Below are 25935 nucleotides of genomic sequence, written 5' to 3' on the forward strand. Positions count from 1 at the left end.
CAAATTCGCTAATTGATTTGCATGACCTTTCCCTGTTGTTATACAAATAGGAAAGCCAGCGTTACAGTTAACACTCCCATCTTGCCAGTACATTTACCCTGTATTTCATATCTTTTGGGATAAACCTGTGGTTGCAAATATTCTCAATAAATCTCCTCTACTCATGGTAGATGGGTCATCTGAGTACCAGGTAGAGAAAAGTGTAGACATCTGTAACTTTTGAGTTCAGTTACATTATCTGGTGTCTTGTAAGGGATATGACTTTTCTGAAAGATCACAAGAACCTGAGAATTTCATCCATGCTCCCTGGTTGGTAAACAAATCCCAGACAACCCTTTTTGAAAGCAGGAGCACACAGTCTTCCCCGAGGCGGAATATTCTTCAGTGATTGGGTGAAGGGGAAGCTGGGAATCCGAGTTTGCATCTCAGGCCATAGACAGTGCCTGGATAATCTCACGGGTGATAAGCCATGCTATATGAACACATTAATTTATTAAGGTGCAGATATGCATTGAATTCATTAGGTTCAGGGATGTCTCTTGCTGAATTCTTTTTGGTTTTTTAGATGACCTCTAGAATTGTGGTATCACCCCTAGCCGTGGTTTCATAGTGCCTATTCCCCTGGTAACAGATGCCAATTCTAAGAAAAAATTAGAAATTATCCCTCCTGTAGCAATAGCAGAACAGCACTTGATCACACTCATGTGCGGCAGATAATTAGACACCTTTCTGGGTGAACAACTTCCTAATGTTGCCCCTTATGTAGCTCCTACCTCTTCTAGCTTCTGTCTATTTTTTTGGATGATTAGGAATGGTACTTTTGACCAGCCGTGGCCGGTAGTGGGAGTACCGGCCGGGCGGTGATGTGGGGAGGGGGAGGGGCAGGGTGGGGGGTAAGAATGTATGGATTAAGGAGTTTAACAGGTAAGAAAACAAAAATAAATAAAACGAATTTTGTTGCACGCACTGCATCGCATTTGGTGATGCAGTGCACGCAACGAAATCCGCTTTATTTATTTTTATGTTTACTTACCTGTTGAACTCCGTAATCCATACATTACTACACCCAGCCTGCCCCTCCCCCTCCCCACGTCACTGCCTGGCCGGTACTCCCACTACCGGCCGCGGCTGCTTGTGACAAAGCCACCTATGAGTGTGTGTGAGAGGGAAGGTAAGAGAGAGAGAGAAATGCTCTGTTCCAGATCACATTTTTGTTCTTCAACCTTTCTGTTGAGCTTCTTGAGTGTCGCCAAAAATGTGTCAACTTTATCATTAGCCTGATGCCACAGAGGGGCTAGTCTGCAATGGTGCACGTTGAAGCTCTCCTGTTACTCCAGAAAACCACACCCTTAAAACAAGGGTTGATTCCTTATTTTCATCTCCATTGGTATTATATGAATAGTCTGGTCTTCTCCATTTTGGCTATAACTGCTAAACCTGACATGTTATGACATATCTTCAGTTCCTGATATTGTGAATGCTCTTCAACAACTACCTTTAAACGTGTCCTGTCATGTGTGTCACATAAATGGTTACTTACTATTCCCATAAAGTTTTCATACATTTTTTGAATATGTTAGGTGCTAGCCACTCTCCTGGCTCTTTAGTCTGGCTAATCATATTTCTTTAGGGTGGCAGCCCCTGAATCCTCGGATCGTTCATAATGCAAGCCCCTTTCCCTGGTGTCCCAAATGCACCAGCGGACCCATTGAAATTTTGAATGATTATGAAATTAGTTTCCATGGTCCTTGCAGTAGTAGGCCTTCGTCTGAGTGACCAGAAGATTTTTCATTGCTGCCACTTCTTTTTCCAGCACTGGAGTTTGTCTCTCATTTTCCTCTAGGGAATTCTCTCACCTCTTCCTGTGGTGTGTCTAAAATATTTTCCATTGCCATTTATCTTCCACAATGAAGTTTATCATTCCATATAGACCAATGGTCTTTGGTCTTAGACAGATGCAGGGCAACCCATGAAATAATGTGGTATGTGGTGATAGATCTATACAGATTAAAATAGCTCATGACAATACAGCTTTATAGACTGCCATAATGGGCTTTACCGGCCATTAATAGGCCTGCTCCAGAGTCAACTGCTCGAGCTGAAGGGCAGAATGTTCAAATTAGTAAAAAGAAAAGGCCTCACGGAGTCTGAGGGGGGGTTGAAATTCGGTCGGCTACATGAGGCCTTTGTTCACAGCTGGTGTTGCATATGTTCCACAGCTAACAACAAAACGCAGGGCTGAGGCTGTTGGCTGTTGAATATTCACACCAAGAGCTACCACTGGTTCTCCCTGGCTTGGCTGAACTGCTTTTATATTTCAGCCAAGCCAGGGAGACCTAGGAGCACAGCATTATTCCACCTCCCTCCTTCCTAGGATCAAGTGACTCTGAGCTAGGGAGATGGGAGGAAAAAGGATCTGGTGTGCCCTGCAGCACAGCCTCTGCCTTTCAACTTCCCTTGCCCACTCCTATGTTTGGGAGGTAGGGAAAGAGAACGTCAGAGGCAGTTTATTTGAACTTTGGAATGTTGGGTGCAGCGGGCCAATACCAGTTCAAATGGGATGGTGCTGCTTTCTAATCTTCAATGGAGCTCTCAACAGTCCAATGTTCTAATTTCCGTTAGTTCCAGCTTTTGTTAGCAGAACTTGAATCTAACGTTTAGAACCATTGATCTCAATCAGATTCTACAATTGTCATCAATCATGGAAGCAATTTGTTGTTCTCTCATAATGACCTGATTGGGGAACTTAGGTTAGACATAAATAAGCACACTTGTTTTGGTTGTTTTACATTTGTGGTTATGACAATCAAGGAAGTGTGACCCTTCACCTTCTTGATGAGACACATCTTTTTCGGCCTGTTAGTAGATGTTACGTAGGATTAAAACCATGTTTGGACAGGTCTATGAGTATCTTTACATTTTACCCCAGTCATTCCAAGCAGCAGAACATTTACCTGAATTCTTCAATGCAATGATGTTTTCTCTTTCACAACATTTGACAATCAAACACTATTTAGACATTGGCGGATGAAGGAAACTAAAGTCCTCCACTAAGATCATGTTGCCAAATTCAAGCAGTGGTTCAGGTTTGGTAATGGCATTCAGATAGTGTTTTCTCCAACTACACCACCACCAGTGGCCCACTAAATCACCACTGTGTCAGAATGAGATGGCAGCATTTGCCACCTGGTTCTGATATTTTCTAGTGCGGGGGAAGGTTACTAGTGGGGGGGGCAGCCAAACCCACATGTACATATTGTGTGGGATCCCTCGTCTCCTCGCCTCAGGCCTCTGGAGATGTCTTATGATTGTCCCATTAGAACATGTGCAGTTGACTGGGATTCACACAACCTAGAGGAGTGGGACAGAGCTCTCTCACCCCTGCATAGCCAGGCACATGGGTAAACTCATGATTATCATCCATGTGGTGAGAGAGTACCCACCGGCAAAAAGGAAATTCTGGAGATTTCCTTGTCAACACAACAAGCTTCCATGATACAAAAGGAAAGTATTCTGTTCCTTCTTTGATAAAAAATACCTTAGTTGCTCTTCTTCATCACTGTATTCTTTTGGGTGCTGGAATGTCCCCGGCTGGAGGTATGGATTGTTGCCTTTTTATCCAATAAGAGCAGTCACTGGTTCAACTGAAAAACTGTTCTGCAGATGTGACATATAAGGTGGTCATTGTAACTATGACCGTATTTTCCCCTTAGCACTGAGTGGTCACTTGACACTTCAGATGGGTTAGTCTTTCATGGTAACAGGTCACCTGCACATCCCTCACCAAACAATTCATCCACCATGGCTGCCTTGAATTTATGACCCCATTTTTTTCTTTGCTCTCATCTATCAATAGCACACTTTTTAATGATCTATTTATGCCATCACGTGCATCACCTTGAGTAGATCAACCACTGCATGAGACAGATTGTCTCTAGCGTAGTCTCGCATAAACTTCTCTTTGGACTTCTGATCTTGTTTTCAGCATGAGATTGGTTTCTCAAGCTGATCCCTTGGCTAATACCATGTCACATCTTTCCATAGGCTGCTCCTCAATTTACTCTTTTGGGAGAACACACATATTTTTTATGACCATTTGTGAGAAAGCTTTGCCTCAGTACGGATAAGCCGCACCCTTGCATTGTTTGCACCCTCACCTCCACCTCCTGGTCCATGATGAGCACATACAAACGCCGTCCATCACACATCAAATATGTCAATGGATTTCCCATACTCTTGTCTCATCTGGCATTGTGTCATTAATCCTAATTGGTTTTAACTCCGAAGCAAAATGTGTGTTCATAGTAGTCATCCACCAAACTTGTGTTATGCAGAGTGAGGTCTACTTTATGCACATTGTAGCTCTATAGATAGGTTTTTGGAGTAAGATAGAACATGTGGCTGCACCATCAGTTTTCTTTGTTGCAACAAGACTCACCGGTTCTTAACTCCACTGAAGTGCATTTGGGCCGGGCACATATGACATGAAGGATTCCAAGGCACCTAGAGGCACTCCACTCATGGGCATGGCTGCGCTTTCATTGCCTCCATGGCAAAAACCCCTAGGTAATGCACAGTGTACCTCTTTCTAGCTTATTGCCATTTGGTAGGTGCCGTACCATGTGTGAGGAATATGCTGTAACCCACAGCCTTTGATCACTATACAGGGATGTACACACAATATGTAGAGAATTGGATTGGTAACATCAAAGGTAACTCCTTCCTCCTCCTCACTCCTTTCCTTTTGTCCAAAGTTGGACTTGTGCAAAGAAAGTTGAAAATTCCTTTTCAGTCTGTGCCTGCCTGATCACTGTGTTCACAATACCCTCTGCTTCTTCCACTGTCCCAGGTCTCCACACTTCAGGTCAGATGGAAAGTTTGAGCAGGAGGAAACCTAACCGAACACCAGTGGATTTTCTTCCATTTCTTTTTGCAGTTCCTTGACTCAGGGGTAGGCTGATAGAATGATGATTCAAAATTAGCATAAAGCACTCAGACTGTAGATATGCCAGGCACTAGGAAGGAAAACTGGATGAATCTTCTAAAGGATACAAACAATTTCCAGAAACCTCTTCTAGATTTCTGCAGGAAGGATAAAGACCTTTCCTAAACTGGTCTTGATAAATTATCCACTTGTAGAGCATCTAAATCTCCAAGAGTCACCATTTGCCTCAAGACTGATAACCTGCTTAGGACTAAGTGTGAAGAAAGCAAAAAAAAAAGATGTGCGCAATGCTTGACGTGAGCACCGTGCTCATTGCGCCATAGAAACTCCAGCTGCACTCTACTGATGAGGCCCAAACAGGGCAAAACTGGCCTGTGGCTACTTGTGTGCTCGGCGAGCAGCTGGGGCTATTAAAGCACGACCAAGACTAAGTGGCATATGGCTGGTTCCGGTTTGAGGTGGCATGGTGGCAAAAGAAACACAATGGCCTGGGATGCAGCCCTAAGAAAGTACCCATGGATGACATTAATTCAAGCATTGCACCCATCACTTTTTTTCTGTTTTCAGCAGGACCAAATTTGAGCATTATATTGGCAGGAATAGCATTGCTCAGTTGCTATGGGTAGGTTTAGTGGGTCAGAGAACTTACCTTACTAGAATTGTTTGGCCTTGTGGCATAATTATTTCTGAACTTCAATGCAGCCTGGGCCCAATACACAATGGGACTTATGACTTGTAAAGCTACGTGTGAGGAGTCTCTGCACTCATAACTTTACGATTCGTAAGTCCCTTTGTGAATCGGGCCCTCGGGTTGTTGTCAAATTCCAGTTCTGTACGGAAATCCTTGAGAAATCCCTTTGTTCACCATCATTTTGTGGTCCAATATAACTTTTGAATTCAGCCTCCAGAAGGATCATCTATGGCCAAGTAGTTCGTATCCTTGAATCTCAGCTACAGTGTGGCATTAGGGAGTTGGTGCTGATGCCTTAAGCAGGTACTCCAAGTGTTGTTAAAAGAAAATCAAGACATCATATTCTAAATCCTCACAACTATCTAAATTTGGCTCAAATATGAAGAAGGGTGTGTGGGATCCAGAGGACCAGCTGAATTGGACATCTGTGGCATTTTGGAACATTGCAGCCAAATAGGCCTCCAGCTCGGTTTCCCATCAAAGAAAGTGACCAAAACATTATGGCCTAAAATTCACTGCTCTACAGCACTGCGCCCCCTAGACTCCCAATGAACATTACAATATGCAACCTTTGACAAATAACTTTGCATCAAGTTTCAAGAACAGAATAATTTCATGGATTATTATGAGTTTAGCTAGGGCGTTGAAGGCAACACTTCTGCCAGCCTAGCCACTATAAACTCATAATATTATGAGTTCCCTTAGCGGTCAGTGGGGACATTTTCCACAAGATTCTCCCCGCAACAATGTAAACGCAAATCAGTGGCAACATTGTCAGTGCCCCTGGACTCACTTGGCAGCCAATTGGTTTTAAATTGCCCCTTTTTTCCTAATAACGTTTTCTCTGAGTGTAAATACTCTTTGTTTCCCTCCTCCACTAGGGCATCATCCCCGTGTCTGATATTCAACACATTGTGACCATTGCGTCCTTCTGTATGACAGAACCTTTGGTAAAGGGCTGCTACCCTGGATCACACTCTTCTGTGGAGTACTATTTATAGGGGAGCACACAGCTGAGGCAACACTATGAAGAATCCTAGGAGCGGGTGGGGATCCTGTATGTACATACCAAATAATATGCATTAATTACTAATATTTTCTCCTCTTTAGTACACATATATTGTTCTAAAAAACATACCACCTTTATTACTAAATGATTATGGTGGAGGATGACGCTCTAAACCTTTTATGTATGTTGGATCTGAATGCCAGATGATATTTGTTTAATTCCCTGTTCCCCAACAGTGATACAATGCATCTCCAACACAGATCCACAAAGAGACACACTCCGCAAAAGACATTCAGGGCTTATCAAGTCCTCAACATACCTCGGCTGTGAAGGGCACACAGTACCGTATCACATTGGGTGCAGGGAGCGGGGCACTGTCCTGGAGATGGAGTGTCAAAAAGTTGGCAAGGGAAGGTGATTTCAAGGGCACTAGCGTTTTAGACAGGTGTTTTAGTCTTGGCGTCTCAGGGTCAGCAAAGATGGCACCTGCCAGTGTCTACAGCCGGGGCTCACCTTATAATGTAATTCAAAATGGCGGCCTCTATGTTCACTTCTGGGTCAACGGTGGTAGTGAAGTTTTTAAGCTTTTTTTTTACTAAATTGCAGTGTCTGACATCTGTGTGCCATACATCTCTTGCTTTCACTGTGAGGTGCACTCAGCTCCTCCCTTGTGTGCACCTTTCTTATTACAATGTTTACACTTCAGCTTCTCCACCCCAGGAGTTGCTCCTTTTAGATGTACTATTGTTATTGATAGCTTCTTGCCATTCAACTCTCCCTCCATGTTCCTCTGCGTTTGAACAGGTCACTGGCCTGTGGGCCACCCAGAAGGCAAGCAGTCCCACCGCCTAGTGGATGGTGAGCGTTTCAAGTATTATACTTGTCCGTTCCTGCAAGTGTCCTACTATTATTATTATTCCTACTCGTTAAGGTTACAGATATTGCCAGATATCTGTGTTTTCCCTTCTTATTGGACTTGTTGGACTTTCTGGTGCTCACCTTTTAAGTAAGTGCAGATGTCAGCTCCTTCTGGAAGGCATCTGGACTGACAGCCCTATTTCCATTTGTGCCCTACAGGGTGTTAAGAGGGCTCCCTGAGTTTTTAGCAGTGTGCAACGGAATATACAGTGCGATCATATGGAAACCACATTGGATCTTCGGGAGCAACATCAGAGGACTGTACCTAGGACAGTCATTGAGAGAAGAATCTAGATCATCTGCGGCTCCTCCGGTATGGTGGAGGATCGTCGCACCTCTGCCCACAGAGGCAAACATAAAACAAAATGATCTAAATGCAGATCCTTATACTTTTTGTCCTGTGGCTGAGTCTTGGGGTGTGGGCCAAAGCACTGTAGCAGGGGGGAGGGAGTGGTGGGCCCTGCTGTCAGTGCACATGACGGTTTGGCAGGCCTTCTAGGCCAGCCAAGCCATCATGCACACTCACAGCTCACCAACCCAGATCAGCAGGCACAGGCTCCCAGCAAAACCAGTGCACTCCGCCCAATTCCTACGCTGCTGTTATGGTGAGAAAAGTGTTGGGATTGGCCACAGGGGAAGCTAGGAGCTTCAGCCTGTGCCCAGAGGAGGAGAAGACCGGTTAGCAGAAGACCGTCTGGTACGTTTTTTTATTATCTCTGCTGCCCCGCACTGCTCCCCCCACACGGCCCTTCCTCAGTGCTGCCCCACCACATTTCCCTTACCTACTGACCTAGATCACATGTCCTCTCATCTTGAGCAACAGTGTGGTGGGAGCTCCCAAATAGGTTCATCTGTAGCATACCATTGCACATGCACTCCTCACAAATATAACCTCATTCAAAGGGTGAAAACTAATACAATCATCCCGCTTACCTACACAGCCCCCTGATGCAGTTGCTCTGTATCCGCTTTCACAGCGTGAGATACATTTGTAAGAGCCTGGCGTGTTCTCACAGCGTTGTGTTCCACAAGGAGAAACAGCAGAATCCAGACACTCATCGACATCTAGAAAAAGGGATCAATGGTCTGATGTCAGTAAATACATCAAAGATATTAACACTGAGTAAAGTACAGTATCATGTAGACAGCCTAGAGCTTAGAAAGGATATTGGGGTGGAGAGCCTGGAGAAAAAAATTGAAAAAGAAGACACTGAAAAATAATACAGAGGTGTATGGCTAGAGACCACACATGGGACTAAGCTGAAAAAAGCAGAGATGGGAACTTGCAAAAACTTCAAGTATAAAAGAAGTTTAAAAAGTCAAACACACTGTATGGAGGAAAAACAAGTCATCAAAGATGGGTGATATGACAGAATAAAAAATGAAGGAAGAGAAGTAGAACGATTACAAGCATGCAAGACAAAAGAGGCATAGGAGTACACCAATTAGAGGGCGAGAAATTTAAGAGAACAAACACATGTACAGGATAAAATGTATAATTGTACAAACACTTGCAAGGAAAAAGATAAATTACTGAACAAATACATGTAGAAAGGTATAACACAAAAACATGGCGGAGAAGAGAGCACTTGTAACCATTTTCTATTGACACTCACAAGACAGAACACATTACAGCAGATACACTTTCAAACGGTAATGCAGTGGCATACGAACACAAATGCAACAGGAATGTGCTGGGAAAAGCACAGCCAATTCCCCCTTGTGCAGAGGCAAGCATGTGTCCATTGTGCAGTGTCTTTTTTCCTGAGAATAGGAAAACTAACTCCGACAATCTATAATAGAAAGGTAGTCCCAGCCCTTCCACTGGATCCTGTGGAGAAGAGATATATGAGAACAAGCACATGAGGGAGTGGAAGTTGTGTTCTTAAAGAGAGGAAGCTCTCGCCAATGGGATTGAAAGTAAGGAATAAGAGACCAAACATAGATGTAGTTATGGTAGCAAACATATGGAAGGGAGAAAGGTGTATAAGTAAAAAAACATGTCTAGGGAGAAGGGCTAATTTAAATAAAAGAAAACATATGGGAGAGTGAAGGAATAAGATTAGGGTGTGCAACATTCATAATTTTGTGCTATATTTCAGTGCAAAATGCGACCTTGAATCAATTTTTGAAGCAAGGACACATTTCGTGTGCCACAAACAGTGCAAAAAATATTAGCACCACGAACAACAGCTGCTTGCATTCTGTTGTTCCTGCGCTTCCGCTGTACATTTTTACAGAAAATGGCACATAACTAACTAGCCGTGACATAATTTCACGTAACAAGCATAACACAAAATTTGAAAAGCTATATGAACTTCACTGGTGCGATTAAAATTTCGTCCAGGCCTCTGTAAGGGTTCACAAACATGAGGAGATAAAGAGGGTATAAGGCAGCAAATATAAACATGGTTAATGAAGTGTGAAGGGCAAGCAACTTAAGGGGGGGAAGAAGATATAAGAATGACTCTGAAGGAGAAAGTTAAAGGCAAAAGTTGGTTGGGGGTAAATTATTTTATAGAGTAAGTGAGCATGAAAGTAAACTACGACTAGGGAGAAAATGTGCAAGGAAATAAGAGGGATACAAAGATAATGAAACATCCAAGCAAGAGGCTACGAGGGAACACAGAAGGGAAGAGGGAGCGGGCGAAGGACAAAAGATGAAACAGGGTAGGGTTAAAAGGGTGCACATATGTGAGTTAACAGTAGAAGATGAAGTTCTTAGGAAGAGTGCAAGAGCCAAATAGGCGGGTAGTACTCAACAAGTGCAAGAGCTGTAGGAAACCCGTTTGCATTCTGGATGGCCCACAAGGACGCGCTTTAGGGAGCTGATTTCTCTCTTCTGTTTGAAGACGCAAAGCCTTGACTTTTCTGCCTTGCTAGACGGATAACAATATGCAGTGAACGTCTCTTTAATTTGAAGACTCCCGCCAAAAAGGTGATGACAGCTATGATTGTATCATTTAGGTGGCATGAACCCGCACCCATGTAGTAATTTTCACAGTCTCCTTCTATTAGGATATGTCTCATTTATAGTCAAGAAGAATGCGTTTGACCGACAGGGCGCATAACAGGTGCTGAAACATGTTACCTATATAGGTTCAGAAGGCAGATTCTAAGCTTTTTAATTATGTTAAAGGAGGATCAATAACAAAAAAAGATTGGTCCAGCCTAACTAATTTTGAATGTTTTTTCTGAGATATATAGGTTTGTCAGAAACAATACTAGAGACATTTCCTGATATTATATTACCTGGGTATTGCAACAATCTAGAGACTTAGGGGTCAGGCAGACAGAGGACAGCGGTGAAGGAGTGACCCTTCACATGTTCTTCCCATTGACACATTAAAGAGCCCCTTCATGAAGCATGCCACACTAGAAAGGTGAAGTCTTACCTCCTGAGAGCACATCCTCACCATACTTTTAGGATTATGGAGACATGAAAGTACTCTACGGACTCACAAATGGATGTATGGCACATTTACACCAGGTTTTAGTTTACCACATTCTTTGTAGTCTCAAAGAGGAGGATGCCTCAATAGTAGACTGGAGGGCTTGGATTTCAATTCGCCAATACGCCATTGGTAGAAGAAGTGACATCATGCACACTTTGACACCAATTGACATAACACGCTTGACTTCTTGTGCGATCATTAGCCCCTAATCAGTCTACCATTACTAGATGAGGAGTTAGTACATGGGCAAGAAGTGGAAAACCCACTAAGGGCCCCCCTTTGTTTCTGTTTCTGCTGCTGCCCTCTTAACACCTGGAGCCAGGGGCAGCAAGGGCAGTGCTAGGTGAACTAAAGTGCAAGCCATCACTAGCAGCTGCCGGTCCCAGATTCTCAGTGACCCTGAATTGACGTCCATGTCGGAGGCTGCTCATGTTAAGTTCCAGTAGCAGAGAACAGGTAATACCTCTAACAATTAATGCTCACTGGATTCAGCCTCTGTGCAAAGGAGAAATTGAGGATAGGGTTAAATGAGAAAAGGCTGTGATGGAAAAAAAAGGAATGAACAATGGGGGATAACGACACAGGATAGGAAGTATAGGGGAAGCCACCATCTTTGGGATTTGGAAGAGGCTTCCACTGAGTTTTGGAAGGAAGAGGTATAAAAAAAGCAGTAAAGAGTGGCTATCGTAAACTGTGTTAGGGAGGACAGTGTGGCAAAGAATATTAAAAATTGTCTGAATTCTCTTTTTAATCTATAATTAAATTTCTCCTTTAACTGTGATAATACACACACACACTTCCAAATGACATCATGGTGCTTTCGTGAAAATCCTTTTCCTTTTCCACTCTCTGCTTTGGCAGCCTGTTCTTTTGACTATATTCCCTAAGAAAACTATAAAGCAATGCCTATGCCATATAGATCACCAATAGAGAGCTTAGCAGATCATATGTACAGGTGTAGATGAAAGATACAGGAACTCACCCACGCAGGCAGCTTTGTCCTCGCTGGCCTTGAAACCTGCCTGGCAGGAACAATCGAACGACCCCTCTGTGTTAGAGCAGCGACCCCCCCTACAGACTCCTCCTTGCCGGCACTCGTCTTTGTCTTCCAAAGTAGAGAAATGAACATACAAAGTTCAGGAAAAATATTATAGATGACTTTGCAGCTCTCATATGTTAGAGGTTTTTGTTCCCTATTCTTTGCACACATGTCTCAGGCCTCTTGTTTTTTGGGCTAAGCAAATCACCTTCCTATTGATCTAGAATATCATATTTTTGATGGCCTATATTCACAATTTGATGGTGCCCCAAAAAAGACTCTCATCTAGTAACATAGAAAGAAATATATCATGCTACATTGCATTTCACCTGCACAAGCATGTGTCGTTTACATATTTCAATATATCGATAATCTAGTCCTTTACATACTTTTACATGCCTTTGTGAATTAACCACAAAACCCCCAACTCCCTATTATTAAAAATGCAAAGCGGACACATTCCTTTCGAATCGTACTAATTGCATCGGAATATGACCCACATATTGCTATTTTATTCACATGTTATATGTTTCACAAATACATGCAAGAGTGTGTAAAATTAATAAAGCAGTACCCTTTTACATACTCCTAGATGCCTTTGTAAACTGACCCCTGTGACTTTTACTTCGGTAATACACCCAACTTTAGACTCCATGATAAGGAACTAGCATGGCATCACCCTTTTCAGTCCCTAAGTCATACATGTCAGTATTTGTGAACACCCCACTGAGGCACTGGGACAGAAGGAGGCAGAATTTTGTTTGACCAAAATAAGGAGACAATGGGAGGCAAATATAATGTAACTGCCAGGAAGGGACGTCCACCTCACCAGCTGCCACTTACTAACTGTGTAGAAAGCAGAGTGCTAACCTATGAATGATACAATTTTCTTACCCTTGTGAGAATTTCACTACACATGGCAACCAAACGCAATGTGGTGCAAGGGCTCACCTACGCAGTTGGTCCCATCCGGGGTGGTGGTATAGCCCTCCGCACAGATGCAGGTGTAGGAGCCGTCAGTATTAAGACACTCCCCCTGAGGGGAGCAGTACTCATTCTCCAGGCACTCGTTGATATCTGCAAGGGGCATAGGAAACAGGACTTGTTCATAAGCAAGTGGAAGAGATGTTCATTGCAATGCAGTTCCAATCATCCTGTGCTGTGAACCCAAGTTTCAATCCCTAACTTGGCTATACCTCACCTTCCGAAGGCCCAGACAAATGATACGTGACTTCCTGCTATCAGCATTGGAATCATGGATCCTGAAACAAACAAGGAATCTAGACCCTTGCCATTGGTATACAGTGGTCTCCTGCTATCCCTTTTCCTGGTACTACTACACCTGCTGCACTAATAATAGCTGCGCCCTTGTCTGGGGCTCCAACCTTCATCCGTGTGTTTAGATAATTTGCAGTGTTTTGTCCCCCCTGATCAGCTCAGTTGTGTTTCCCGTTAGTTGGATTTCTTTTTAATTCCTATTTTATGGTAAGAAAGGTCTATTGTTGATAAAATCTGTAGCTGAAAAATCCACTTTCATCCAACTTTAAATCTCGCATTTTACCAAGTAGCTCTAATAACATGTCTCCTTACAAATGTGTCCTGTCGACATGGGATGATGCCTTGTACTTCTGTATACTCTCAGACTATTGGCTTCAGACACGAGTTGGATCAGGGCTGGTATCTGAGAGTCATTTGTTGTATGACACTTAATTTAACGGATGTATGTTGTTACAACGCGATGTTTTACATCGCAGTACTTTACGACGCATGTTTTACAACGCAAGTCGTTACCACGACTTGCGTTGTTGGGGGCTGGATAGTGAATAGTTGAATTTACTATTCCAACTCCAGTCCCCGTGGATAGAAGGGAAGGAGTTGGATAGTAAATTAAACTATTTATTATCCTGGAGCGGCCCCCAGCGTAATTCGTTGTTACAACTTATGTTGTAAAAGTTGCATCGTAAGGGAGCTCCGGTGTAACATCCGGGTTGTAAAGGATGTTCCCCTAATTTAACCAACACCCTCCCCCTCTACCTCTAGCAGAACACCCTCGACCTTCGGCAATCTCCCACATTGCCCCAGTTTAGGAAGGACCTCAAGACCTGGCTTTTCGAGTGACCTCAGCACTCAACTGAGCCGTCTTCAATCCCCCCCAGCGCCTTGAGACGATCACGGGTGAGAAGTTGCGCTTTAGCAACCCTGACGGATTGATTGATAGATAAACACAAGCATCATTGCATGATCCGGGGTCAAGAAAAGTCTAGGCACAATGGTAGAGTACAATCGACAACACTTGCCATAGAATAGAAATGAAGGGCCTCTGTTCGCAATATGCCCTGACTGCATTAGTTCACGTTGCTGACTACAAGTATTTTCCGTGGAGATGCCAGACTGACCTATACACCTTACTCCATCGCTGCTGAGCTGGTAACCTGGCTTACAGTCGCACCGGTATGAACCGTCAGTGTTGGTGCATCTCCCGCTGGACCCACAAACCGCCTGGTTTTGACACTCGTTGATATCTGAAAAGGATAAGATACTTTGTCAAGGCATTGAAAATGTACTTGAGTCATTAAGAGAGGCCAAAAAATGCCCACCAACCTGATGAGGGGAAATGGCTTCCAGAGGATATAGAATATATGTTATACTTATGAACATTTTATTTATTCTTTCCATTGAATCCAAACTTAAACTACACAAACATTAGAAATTCTAAATTTAGAGTTATACCTTACATTTATCATTTACGCATATGCACCACTTTGAAATTACTATAACTTTATTTATACTTTGATTACAAACCAAATTTAAACTACTCAAACATTAGAAATGATAAAGTTAAAGTAATACCATCAATTTTCAATTTGCGCACAGCCTTGAAATCACTATAACTTGAACACCTCTGTAACAGTGTTGTCAACTTGCTAACCACACAGTACATAAACTATAACTCATACCTTCTCCATGCATAGCTTATTCTCTTGCACATTACATCACTTACACTACATTAAAGCATATCATTCAGAACAACACTCATCACATCTCCAATTACATCTTTTATGCGTACACTGTGCATGACAGTAGGGTGAGTTATAGTTCATGTACTTTGTTGTAAGCGAGTTAGCAATGCTGTATATGGAGATGCACGAGTTAAATATTTGAAGGCGGTGCGTTAATTAGAAATTGAAGGTGTAATTATTACTTTATAATTTTTAATGTTTGAGTAGTTTAAGTTTGTATCGAGTGGAGTTCTGTAGATTGAAGTGGCATTGCGTGTAGTGGCACAGAGTGGAGTGGAGTGGAATGGCATAGAGTATAGTGGAGTGGCGTACAGTGGAAGGGTGTACAGTGAAGTGTCGTAGAATGGAATACCATTGAGTGACGTACAGTGAAGTGGTGTTGGGTGGCGTGCCATAGAGTGGAGTGGTGTAAAGTGGAGTGACATAGAGTAGAGTGGTGTAGAGTTTAGAGGGTAGTGGCATACACTGGAATAGCATAGAGTGGAGTACTGTGGAGTGTCATACAGTAGAGTGGCATTCAGTGGAGTGGCGTAGAGTGGAGGGTGTAGATTGGAGTGACTCATAGAGGAGTGGTGTAGAGTGCTGTGGCATAGAGTGGAGTGGCATATGGTTTTGTGGTGTAGAATACAATGCTGTAGAGTAGAGTGGCGTAGAGTGGAATAACGTACAGTGTTGTGACATAGAGTGGAGTGCCATAGAGTGGTGTAAATTGGAATTGAGTAGCGTGCATTGGTGTAGAGTTGAGTGACGTAGAGTGGTATAACGTACAGCGAAGTGGCACAGAGTGGATTGGCATAGAGTGGAGTGGCATAGAGTGGAGTGGCATAGATTGGAGCTTCATAGAGGGAAGTGGCATAGAGATGAGGTGTGCAGAGTGCAGTGGCATACAGTAGAATAGAGTACAGTGTTGTGGTGTAGAGTGGAGTGGTGTGGAGTGGAATGCTGTACAGTAGAGTAGTAAATATAGACGCAATTGTTTCTATATTGAAATGACTTGCCCAGCCGGGCAGAGGTCGAATATTTACTTTTCAAGCAATGTAAGACACAATTTACAGACAATATACAAGGCGGGGCTCAAGCCTGTACCCAGCTTAACGCACAAATAATCAAAAAGGAATGAAACAAATTAAGGAACACACAAAGGGCTTTTAGGCAAAAGCTTAGTGTTCTGTTAACCTGTAAATTGCACAGTTTAAATTGTAAAACAGAACAATACTGGCACCTTTAAACTTTTAGGGGCCATATATGTTTTTCATTTGTATAAGGTGCACACATTTGTCGACGGCGTTTCGATCCGTTTAAACCAGTACATGGATCATCATCAGGACATGTCAAAAATGCCTAATAGTTAAAAGCCTCAATTGCCTACGGTTAAAGAGGGGGAAGGAAAATAAAAAGGACAATTGTTAAGGAAAAGCGTTGAAGACCTCTGCCCGGCTGGGCAAGTCCTTTCAATATAGAAACTATTGCGTCTACATTTATGGCTTGTATATTCACGCTCATAAGGGACCATTGTTGCCTTAAAGAATAGACTTCCAAGGTCCCTTGCTGACTTTTTTGGGTTCCCTTGTTGTTCAAAAATGTACAGTAGAGTAGGGTTGAGTGTAGTGGCACGAATAGCGCACAGGAGATTGGCACCCAGAGGAGTGGTGTAGAGGGGAGTGTCATAGAGTGAAGAAATGTAGAGTAGAATTGCGTAGACTGGAGTGGCATGGAGTGTAGAGGCATAGAGTGGAGTGGCGTAGGGTGGAGTGGAGCACAGTGTAGTGGCATTGAATGGGGTGTCGTAAAGTGCAATAGTGTAGTGGGCAGTGACATAGAATGGAGTGGTGTACACTGGAGTGGCATAGAGTGAAGTAGAGTACAGTGGACTAGGATACAATGAAGTGGCATATAGTGGAGTGCCACAAAGTGAAGTGCCGTAGAAAGTAGTGGGGTACACTGGAATAGTGTACACTGGGGTGCCATAAAGTGGCATACAGTTGAGTGGTGTTCAGTGGAATAGCACAGAGTGGAGTGGCATAGAGTGGAGTGGTGCAGAGTGGAGTGGCGTAGATTGGAGTGGTGTAGAGTGGAGTGGTGTAAAGTGGAGTGCTGTAGAGTGGAATGATGTAGAGTGGAATAGCATACAGGATCATAGAATAGAGTGAAGGTGTAAAAGTGAAACAGTGTAGCGTGGAGTGGTGTAAATTGAAATAGTGTAGGATGGAGTAGTGTAGAGTGGAGTGGTGCGGCGTTCAGTGGTATGGCGTAGAGTGGAGTGGCAGAGAGTGGAGTGGTGTAGAGTTGAGTGACAAAGAGTGGAATGATATAGAGTCGAGTAGGGTGTAATAGCATACAGTGGCAAGGTGTACAGTTGGGTGACATAGGGCGGAGTCGCGCAGAGTGGAATATTGTACTGTGGACTGGCTTAGAATAGAGTGGAGTAGTGTGGAGTGGCATAGAGTGTCATAGATTCTAGTTGTGTACACTGGAACAGGGTAGAGTGGAGTGGCACATATTTGAGTGGCGTACAGCTGAGTGGTGTAAAGCAGAGTGGCGTAGAGTTGAGTGGCAAAGAGGGGAGTGGTGTAGAGTGGAGTGGCGAAGAGTGGTTTAGAGTAGAGTGTTGTGGCGTACAGTGGAGTGGTGTACAGTTAAAAAGATTAGTCTGGACTGACATAGAATGGGGTGGCATAGATTATAGTGGCATAATGTGGAATGCCGCAGGTTGGAGTGGTGTAGATGCGAGTGACAGAGTGGAGTGCCCTAGAGTGGAGTGGAGTAGAATAGGGTAGAGCGGAGTGGCATAGAGTGGAATAGCATAGAGTGGAGTGGCGTAGAGTGCTGTGGAGTTGAGTGGCATACAGTGGAATAGCTGAGAGTGGAGTGACATACATCAGAGTGTCTTTCAGTGGATTGGCATAGAGTCGACAACCGTAGAGAGGAGTGGCACAGATTTGAGAGGCATAGAGTGTAGTGGTGTAGAGTGGAGTGGCATAGAGTGGAATTGCGTATAGTTGAGTAGAGTGGAGTGGCATGGAGTGGCAGATAGTGGAGTGGTGCAGAGGCATAGAATGGAGTGGCATAGAGAGGAGTGCCAGAGAGTGGAATGGCATAGACTGGAGTTTTGTAAAGTGGAGTGGCGTAAAGTGGAATAGCAATGAGTGGAGTGGCATAGAGTGGTGTGGAATACAGTGGAGTGAAGTACACTGGAATAGAGTAGAGTAGAGTGTAATAGCATACAATGTTGTGGCAGTGGAGTGACGCAGCATGGAGTGCCGTAGGTTGGAAAAGCGTAGCATGAATTCGCATAGAATGAAGTGGCATGGAGTAGAGTAGAATAGTGTAGAGTGGAGTGGCATAGAGTGGAATGATGTACTGTGGAGTGGCATAGAGAGGAGTGTCGTAGAGTGGAGTGCCGTAGACTGGAGTAGCATACAGCGGAATAGCATAGAGTGGATTAGAGTAGAGTGAAATAGCATGAAGTGGAGTGGCGTAGGGAAGATGTTGTAGAGTGTAGTGGCGTAGAGTGGAGTGGAGTGTAGTTTTTGGTAGAAGCTCTAATTTGGTTAAGTAGTATTGAAGTCATAAGTCACAAAACACTTACCTATATATTGTGCCGCAGTATACTGCAGTTACTTCACTGTGTATCGAGGTACATGCCGTTGACAAGGCAGTATATCATTGGCTACCTTTACAAAATTAAAAGGCAGCAATATAGTTTTCACCCCACTTTGAATGTGTTCTGGATTACAGCTTTAAATATAAATAAGTAGTAGGTTTTATTGTTGTTTTTTATTGCTGTTCCCCACCTATTTCCGCTTTTTTAAAGGGGTAATAGGTAAAGAAATGTATTTGTATTTTTCTACATATTTTTTAAAATGTTTACGATGTAGTACCTACAAAGTACCAGAGCAGTTACAAAAAAAATAAACATTTAAATATGTAAAAAACAAAAAATACGATGTAGTACACTATATTTGTGAATTATAGCGTAGAACAGTATAATTCTTTTTACACTTTTTTTTGTTTACATTTTCATTACTAGTGCAGTACTTTCTAGCTATTATTGCTGTACTTTGTTAATCTTTTTTTTTAAAGTAAATATGTAAAAAAAATACACGGCAGTACACTATATTTGTGAAATATAGTGCAGTATGGTGTACTTTAATTGTTTTTTACAAACGTAATTACTTTTTCAATTTATTTTAAGTACTGTGGTACTTTCTAGGTGGTAAAGTGTTACTCAGTTAACTGTTTAAAGAAAAATATAGAAATATAGAAGAAAAATCATCCTACAGATTACCACTTTAATAAAATGGTAATAGGTAAGGCAAAAATATAAAGCTTACTACTTACCTTTATCCTAGGCCCTAACACAGAACACAGCCATAATGTGGTAAAACAACATGGCCACCTTTTACTTTTGTAAAGGCAGCCATTAGCCAATTGTATACAGTCTTGTCACCGCAAGTACCACATAATTACTGTGGTATACCGCAGTCTGTGATAACCCTAGGTTTTAGTGTTTTATAAGTTTAAAAATGCTTACCCTACTTACCTCTACTGCAAAAAGGAACATCTACACACCATATACTAGAAGCGTGCTAAACATCATTGAAATCTAACTGCCCGTTTTCCCGATCTTCCTGAGTAGAAAGTCTGTGGATAATGTATTGGTGGAAAAATGCATTTTAGACCGCCTCTTTTCTTGGTACCCCCTTGATGATTCAACACACAACTTTGCATTGGTCGCTAATGTAGAAAAAGGAATAGGTCTACAAAGTTTTGTGGAGATTTGTCAAAAGAGCAACAATCTGAGGAATTCCTATATCTGGGAAACCTAACAATAACTACAGAGTAGCTACCACCACTCTGTAATATATGTGATGTGTGAGTTTCGGGCAGGGAGTGCTATCATTACGTGAGGGAGAGCCATTCGTCCATTGAATTTGACATAATGCAAGAAGATTGCAATAAAGCTCAGGGTTTGATTTCTGAAGACTCTATTTGTAAAGGGGGAGTGCTTTTGGGAGGAGCAAAGTGTAAACAGGGAAGGAAAGGTAGATGCCGAAAGACCTACAAAATGATGGTTTCAGGCCGTTGACTTGTTTGTGAGATGTGGGAGCCACACTGTATTTTCATGGATATTGCACTTCTTGATGAGATGTCAACAGAACTGTGGAGATACTGGAGTGTCAGTGGAGGTAGACAATACAGACTCGATGGCCAAGCAGCTGGAGTAGGTGATCACATACTTGACAAATGAGGAATAACTGAAGACAAATGTGCAGTGGAGAAAGGGAGTCTGCTGCACATAAGCTTAGGGAAGAAGATGGTTGCTGATAAATATATTGGTGAAACATGTGCAGTGATTGCTCCTGAATGTGGGCAAAGAGTAGGCCCCTATGAATTTGGTTGTGGGGGTGAGATGGGGTTATTGGTTATAAGCCACAGAGCAGGCTGGGGGGGAAGAAAGAATAGTACGGATGTCCGTGGTGTACTGCAGGAGGACCAAATTGCACAGACTTCAGATTCATGGCTATGCTAGTTCCACAATACAGACACTGTCTTCCTGGAAATATTACTTTATGAAAGTAATTTTAATACAATGAAGATTAATAACGTAAACCACTAAAAAGGTACCTAGGTCTTTATTTAGAGTTTGGTGGACATGGTACTAATATGCTACTGTTTCCCAAACTGACTGTCCACCCTCTCTATTTAGAATCAGGTGGACCATAATGTTTTCGCTGTTGGTGTCCCCACTGGCTTGGCAGGTGGCCTGCTGGAATCCGGGCTGTCGATGGAAGTACAAAAGACTATCAGCTCTATTTAAGCAGGTTGCCCAGTGTTCTTTTATTCTGTTCGAGGCCACTAGGGAATGGTGAGTGGTCCTGAACAGAAAAAAAGAAAATGACCCCCCACAATCTTGAAGAAAATTCCCAGGATGTCAGGGTCATCAGTATTTTGTTTTACAAAAACGATCTTCTGCTTTGGAGGTTTGTTTTTATTTGAAACAAAAAAGATTGTTGAGTGGCTGGCATGAAACAATTCGGCCGCTCAGCAGACTTTCATATGCCTTGAGAGATCCGCTGTGGTGGCAGCATCTTTGGAGGCACATCTATCCCAGCAAGTCCAGGAGAGAACTCTAAATATGGCAGGAGGCAGTTTCCCATGGTCGCATAGGTAATGATCTCTGCCACCCTGGTAGACACCAGGCATAAACCTGCCAAACTCTAAATGAGGTTCATAGTCAAAAACACTGAATTCAATTGCATCAAAACTACACTCTACTGACAAAAAGCACAAAGTATCTTGTTTCAGGTCAAAGAGTCCAATATAAATAATAAGAGGGGAATGCAAGGGCACCTTAAATGTAAAAGTGGATGCGAGAGGCACATTGTGAACAACAGATTAACAACCGAGGATAGAGACCAATAGGTTGGAATCAGAGTGGTAAGAGAGATCTCTCTCACCCTACCACGAACTACCAACCACTACCTTTGAGCAACCAAAGCACCCAATTACACCACTAAACCCTGACTCGACCTCCCCTGCCTCATCACCCTGTTAATAAACGTTTCATTGTTGTAGTTTCTTTATTTTCGGTGTTTGGACAAATTATCGGGAAGAAAATATTGTGTGGACAAAATATTGTGTCAAGAAAATCCAGGACAAAAATATCGCAAAGGTAAGTTTTGATGGGTAAGCAAAGTTTTACTATATACAACTCTACATTTATGTACCATGACTATATATATATATATATCATGTGATCAAGCCTCCTCGGTGGCGAAACGCGTCATGGCGGCAGCCCTGGCTTCACTGAATTAAACCACCTTTTCACCAGCACTTTTGGGTCGGCTCTTTGTTACTTTGTATTCCGGCATTTTGTGCCCTGAGTGGCAAGCTTCGCCATATATATATATATCCAAAACAAGTTGCTCTTTCAATTGAAGCGCCTCACACGATGTGTAGATTTCACCTTATTTATTCACAGCGCAGCAATGAGACACAGCGCGCTTGTCCCCGCAAAGTTTCTTCTCGGCAATTTCGTCAAACGCGTATCTGGAGGCAATCTCCCTTTCTCAATGGCTGGCTACATGGAAAAGGAACAGCTGCCTTGCATCTTTTGCTCGTTTTTCAAGGACGGTAGTCCCGCCCCTCAGGGCGTGTCGCACCAGGCATTGTGGTTCTTGTAGTTATGGGTTGATTTAGTACATATATATATATATTATATATATATATATATATATATATATATGTATATATATATATATATATATATATATATATATATATATATATAGACACACACACATCCTCAAGGTACATATATGTGGACTTAAGATTAGTAAATCTATACTTACCCTATAGCACTTATCTTCTGAATATGTTGATCCTGAATATTTTTGACATGATATTCTGTCCACACAATATTTTGGTAACAGATATTCTGTCATTGATGCTTATTTTTATTTTCAGTCTGTATTTTGTATATGATTATGATGATGATGCACTCGGCCTCTTACCCCCACTGTCTCAAGACACCATTCCATATTAGGAAAACCTTTCAATGTGGAAGAGTGTCACACATTTGGGGCCTGATATAGGTCAAGTTTCGATGGATTTGTCTCAGTTCTTGTTAAAAATCAATCACATCAAAAGCACTTAAGGAAGGCACATTCCTTACCACCCTGACACGACATATTAACATACCTACTCAGACAATCATCTGCGATAAATCATCCCAGTAATAATAAATGTGAAACAAAGATGGACTATTGGCCAATTGCATACTATTTAAGTGCCAAACAAAATAGCCATTGGAAACAATTTCAACAAGGCTTATTAGGGAAAGCCCTCTTTTGAAGCCATGGTGTCCCAGGAGTATAATATTGCATCATTTTTTGCTAAACTTTGGAACATTATAGGAAATAAGGTAGTAGTATGCAAAATGTGACTTGCCAGTGTCACCACTGAAATTCTCCATGTGCACGAGTTTCCTGGTGCCAAAAATGAAGCACAATCTCATGAAATTTCACAATAAAATTGACGAATTTCGTGAATTTCACCAGCACAAATAAAATGCTGGTGTCTGAATCAAAATCTGCCCATACATAAAGATATCGTGATTGCAACAGTACAAATAACTTCCTTCTAGAATGTGTCTACAATTCTGGACTCTCCAGGCATTGATCCTGGGTCTCCAGAGCTATAGTGTCACCACAAACACCTAAATACTTAAGACATTCTGTAATGCAGCCATGTACATATCACTTGTACCTATGCAGCGCCTGTTCTGGAGCCTGTATCCGGGTCTACAAGAGCGGCACTGGAAGGACCCCACGGTGTTGACACACTCCTGGCCGCCACAGGTCACAGGGCTTTCACACTCGTTGATATCTGAAAAATATATTCATTGAAGAGCGGTCACATCACTACCAACTCACTGAGTTATGAATGAGCACACTACTGGCAGATCAGAGTTAAATTTGCAAGTTCCTGCTAGCCAATCAACCATTTGTACATAATTTGTACCGGTGGTTGCTATTGGTGGGCAGCGCTACTCATTGTTGGGGACTGGGATTTACTTGTCACCGTCAACCTTTGACCTTGAGGTAGAGTGAGAAAAGGCTGAAAGGAGAGAAAGAAGGAGGAATAGAAAGATAAAAAACTGTGGCAAAAGGAGGAATCAGAGGGATAAAACAGCAAGCGGAGCTAAAGAGACAGGAAGTGTAGGGGGTTGGAAAAAGAGGCATGAGGTGGACCCAAAACTAGGCAGCCTCGGTATTCAGCAGCACCGCCTTTCGAACCCTAAGAATATCTTCTTGGTTTTTGAACTTTTAGGGCAATCCCTTCCTTTACATGTGTTCATGCCCAATATAATGCCATACATTTTTGGTTCTGCTAACGGCGAAGCCCTGCGTTGATCTAATTGAACGTATTTTATTGTAGCTTACAACCAGGTGTGAACAAAGTTTATCTGCAGCGTTTGTGGAAAAAAATCAACAAGGGAAATTTTCAAGTTATAAAAGAACAGCATAAATGCACACTCAGAGTGGGAATTATTTTCCAAAAAATGTTGCTTGACAATTATTGAGGATTCGTCAACTGTAAACTTTGGAATGTTTACAAACTGGAATATTTCACAAATTGAAGTTTTGTTCACATTAGAAAATTTCACGGGCAATACATGATTTCTACATTGTGACAAAATTCATGAAGTGGATGGGTCTTGACAGCAACATGTTTAATCTATTATATTTCTTTTGTCATGTAAAAAATTGCCCTGATTTGATTTCGGGATAACTCTGTGACCTATCCATAGAGGTCAGAGGGGCATATTATGAAGGAAAGGCGTTAAAATTATCGCCGCTTTAGCGGCAGGAAACTGCCGCTAAAACAGCGATAATGGGCTTGATAATATGCCGTAGAGAATTCCAATAGAAGCCCAGGTTAACACCAGAACATGGTCTTCTATTGGAATTCTCAAGGGCATATATCAAGCCCATTAAACCCCGCTTTAGCAGCAGTTTCCTGCCGCTAAAGTGTCGATATTTTTACCGCCTTTCCTTGATAATATGCCTCAACATCCTTTTATTTAGCCATCTTGACAGACACCAATACTCACTCTCACAAGAGGTTTTCTGTAATTGACCACTCCGTGAACTCCCTCTGAGCCCTAGACACTGCCCTCACCTAGGTGAAGCTTACCTTCCTTTTGGAAGTACATAAGACCGATTTTTCACCCGCAGTGCCCTCGGTGGCATGGAGGGCTAGCTGGGCTTGAACAACTTTGTGGCAGTGGAACTGTGGGGGCATGTTCTGGATCTGAATTGGGCTGTGCATTTGCAGCAGGGGCTAGAGCTATGGGTGCAGGGTAACACTCTGACAGTACTTGTTAACTTTTATAATTCCAGGGCCAGGCTAGATGGGGTTTCCAGCCTTCACTGTTTAAACATGGCTTTGAATTCCCTGTCGGAGACTGGTACCAGGAGGGAGATGCTAACTTTAGTGGAGGATTTGAATTGCCATCTGTGTGAAAGCCCATTATCATTTGACGTAATCAAACCCAAATTCATGCTGTCGGAGGGGCTTCACCCTGCCCACACCAATGAGGGCCTAGAGCTTGGTGCCATTTTAGACACTCAGAACCGGTAAACAACCTTTACAACAAAACTTTTACAACGCACTACCATTACGACGCAACTTTTACAACGCAAACCATTACAACGCATTGCGCTGGGGAGCGCTCTAGGATAGGGAATAGGTTTAATTTACTATCCAACACCTTCCCTACTATCCACGGGGACTGGAGTTGGAATAGTAAATTAAACTATTCACTATCCAGCGCCCCAAAGCACTATGCGTTGTAAAGGCATGTGTTGTAAAAACCGCGTTGTAAAGGCATGCGTGGTAAAAGCATGCGTTGTAACGTCATACATCCCTCAGAACCTTGTCTTTGCCTTGAAAAAACTATTCAGTTCCCCTAATCCGCTTATTTTTCCAAACTTCAATAGGAAGGGATGTATGTCAATCATCAATTTCATTTTTGTTGCAGTACCCCTGTTTGTGTACATCTTTAATTTTAACATCATTCACAACCTCAGTGATCATAATCCCTTGTCCATAGTCATCAACAGGATAATTGGTACCCAGATGGGGCTACATTGGGGGCTTCCCTTGTTCATCAATGCAGAAGACTTAAAAGGACTCAGGTAAAACCAATGCAATTTAAAGCCTCTCTCTTCTCTAGCTGTGTGCAGGGGATCTTTACACGTCTGGACACAGACGCCCCGGAGAGGTATGTTTTACAAGCATTTGAGGGTATTGCTCAAAAGGTTCCCAATTTATTGTCAGTATCGATGAT

The 25935-nt window shown here is 42.6% G+C and overlaps 1 protein-coding gene across 7 annotated transcripts in view; it reads right to left on the reverse strand.

Moving 5' to 3' along the window:
- LTBP4 (latent transforming growth factor beta binding protein 4) overlaps positions 1–25935 on the reverse strand; it is a 1439220-nt gene that overhangs the window by 82811 nt on the left and 1330474 nt on the right. For all 7 annotated transcript variants that reach the window (XM_086938230.1, XM_086938229.1, XM_086938227.1 and 4 more), the window contains 5 exons: positions 23349–23468; positions 14454–14579; positions 13009–13134; positions 12001–12123; positions 8497–8628 (listed from right to left, as the gene is read on the reverse strand). In XM_086938230.1, the coding sequence (XP_086794356.1) occupies positions 8497–8628; positions 12001–12123; positions 13009–13134; positions 14454–14579; positions 23349–23468 (627 nt within the window). The remainder of the gene's footprint in view (positions 1–8496; positions 8629–12000; positions 12124–13008; positions 13135–14453; positions 14580–23348; positions 23469–25935) is intronic.

Source organism: Lissotriton vulgaris, chromosome 9, assembly GCF_964263255.1.
Source record: "Lissotriton vulgaris chromosome 9, aLisVul1.2, whole genome shotgun sequence".
NCBI classification, from domain to species: domain Eukaryota; kingdom Metazoa; phylum Chordata; class Amphibia; order Caudata; family Salamandridae; genus Lissotriton; species Lissotriton vulgaris.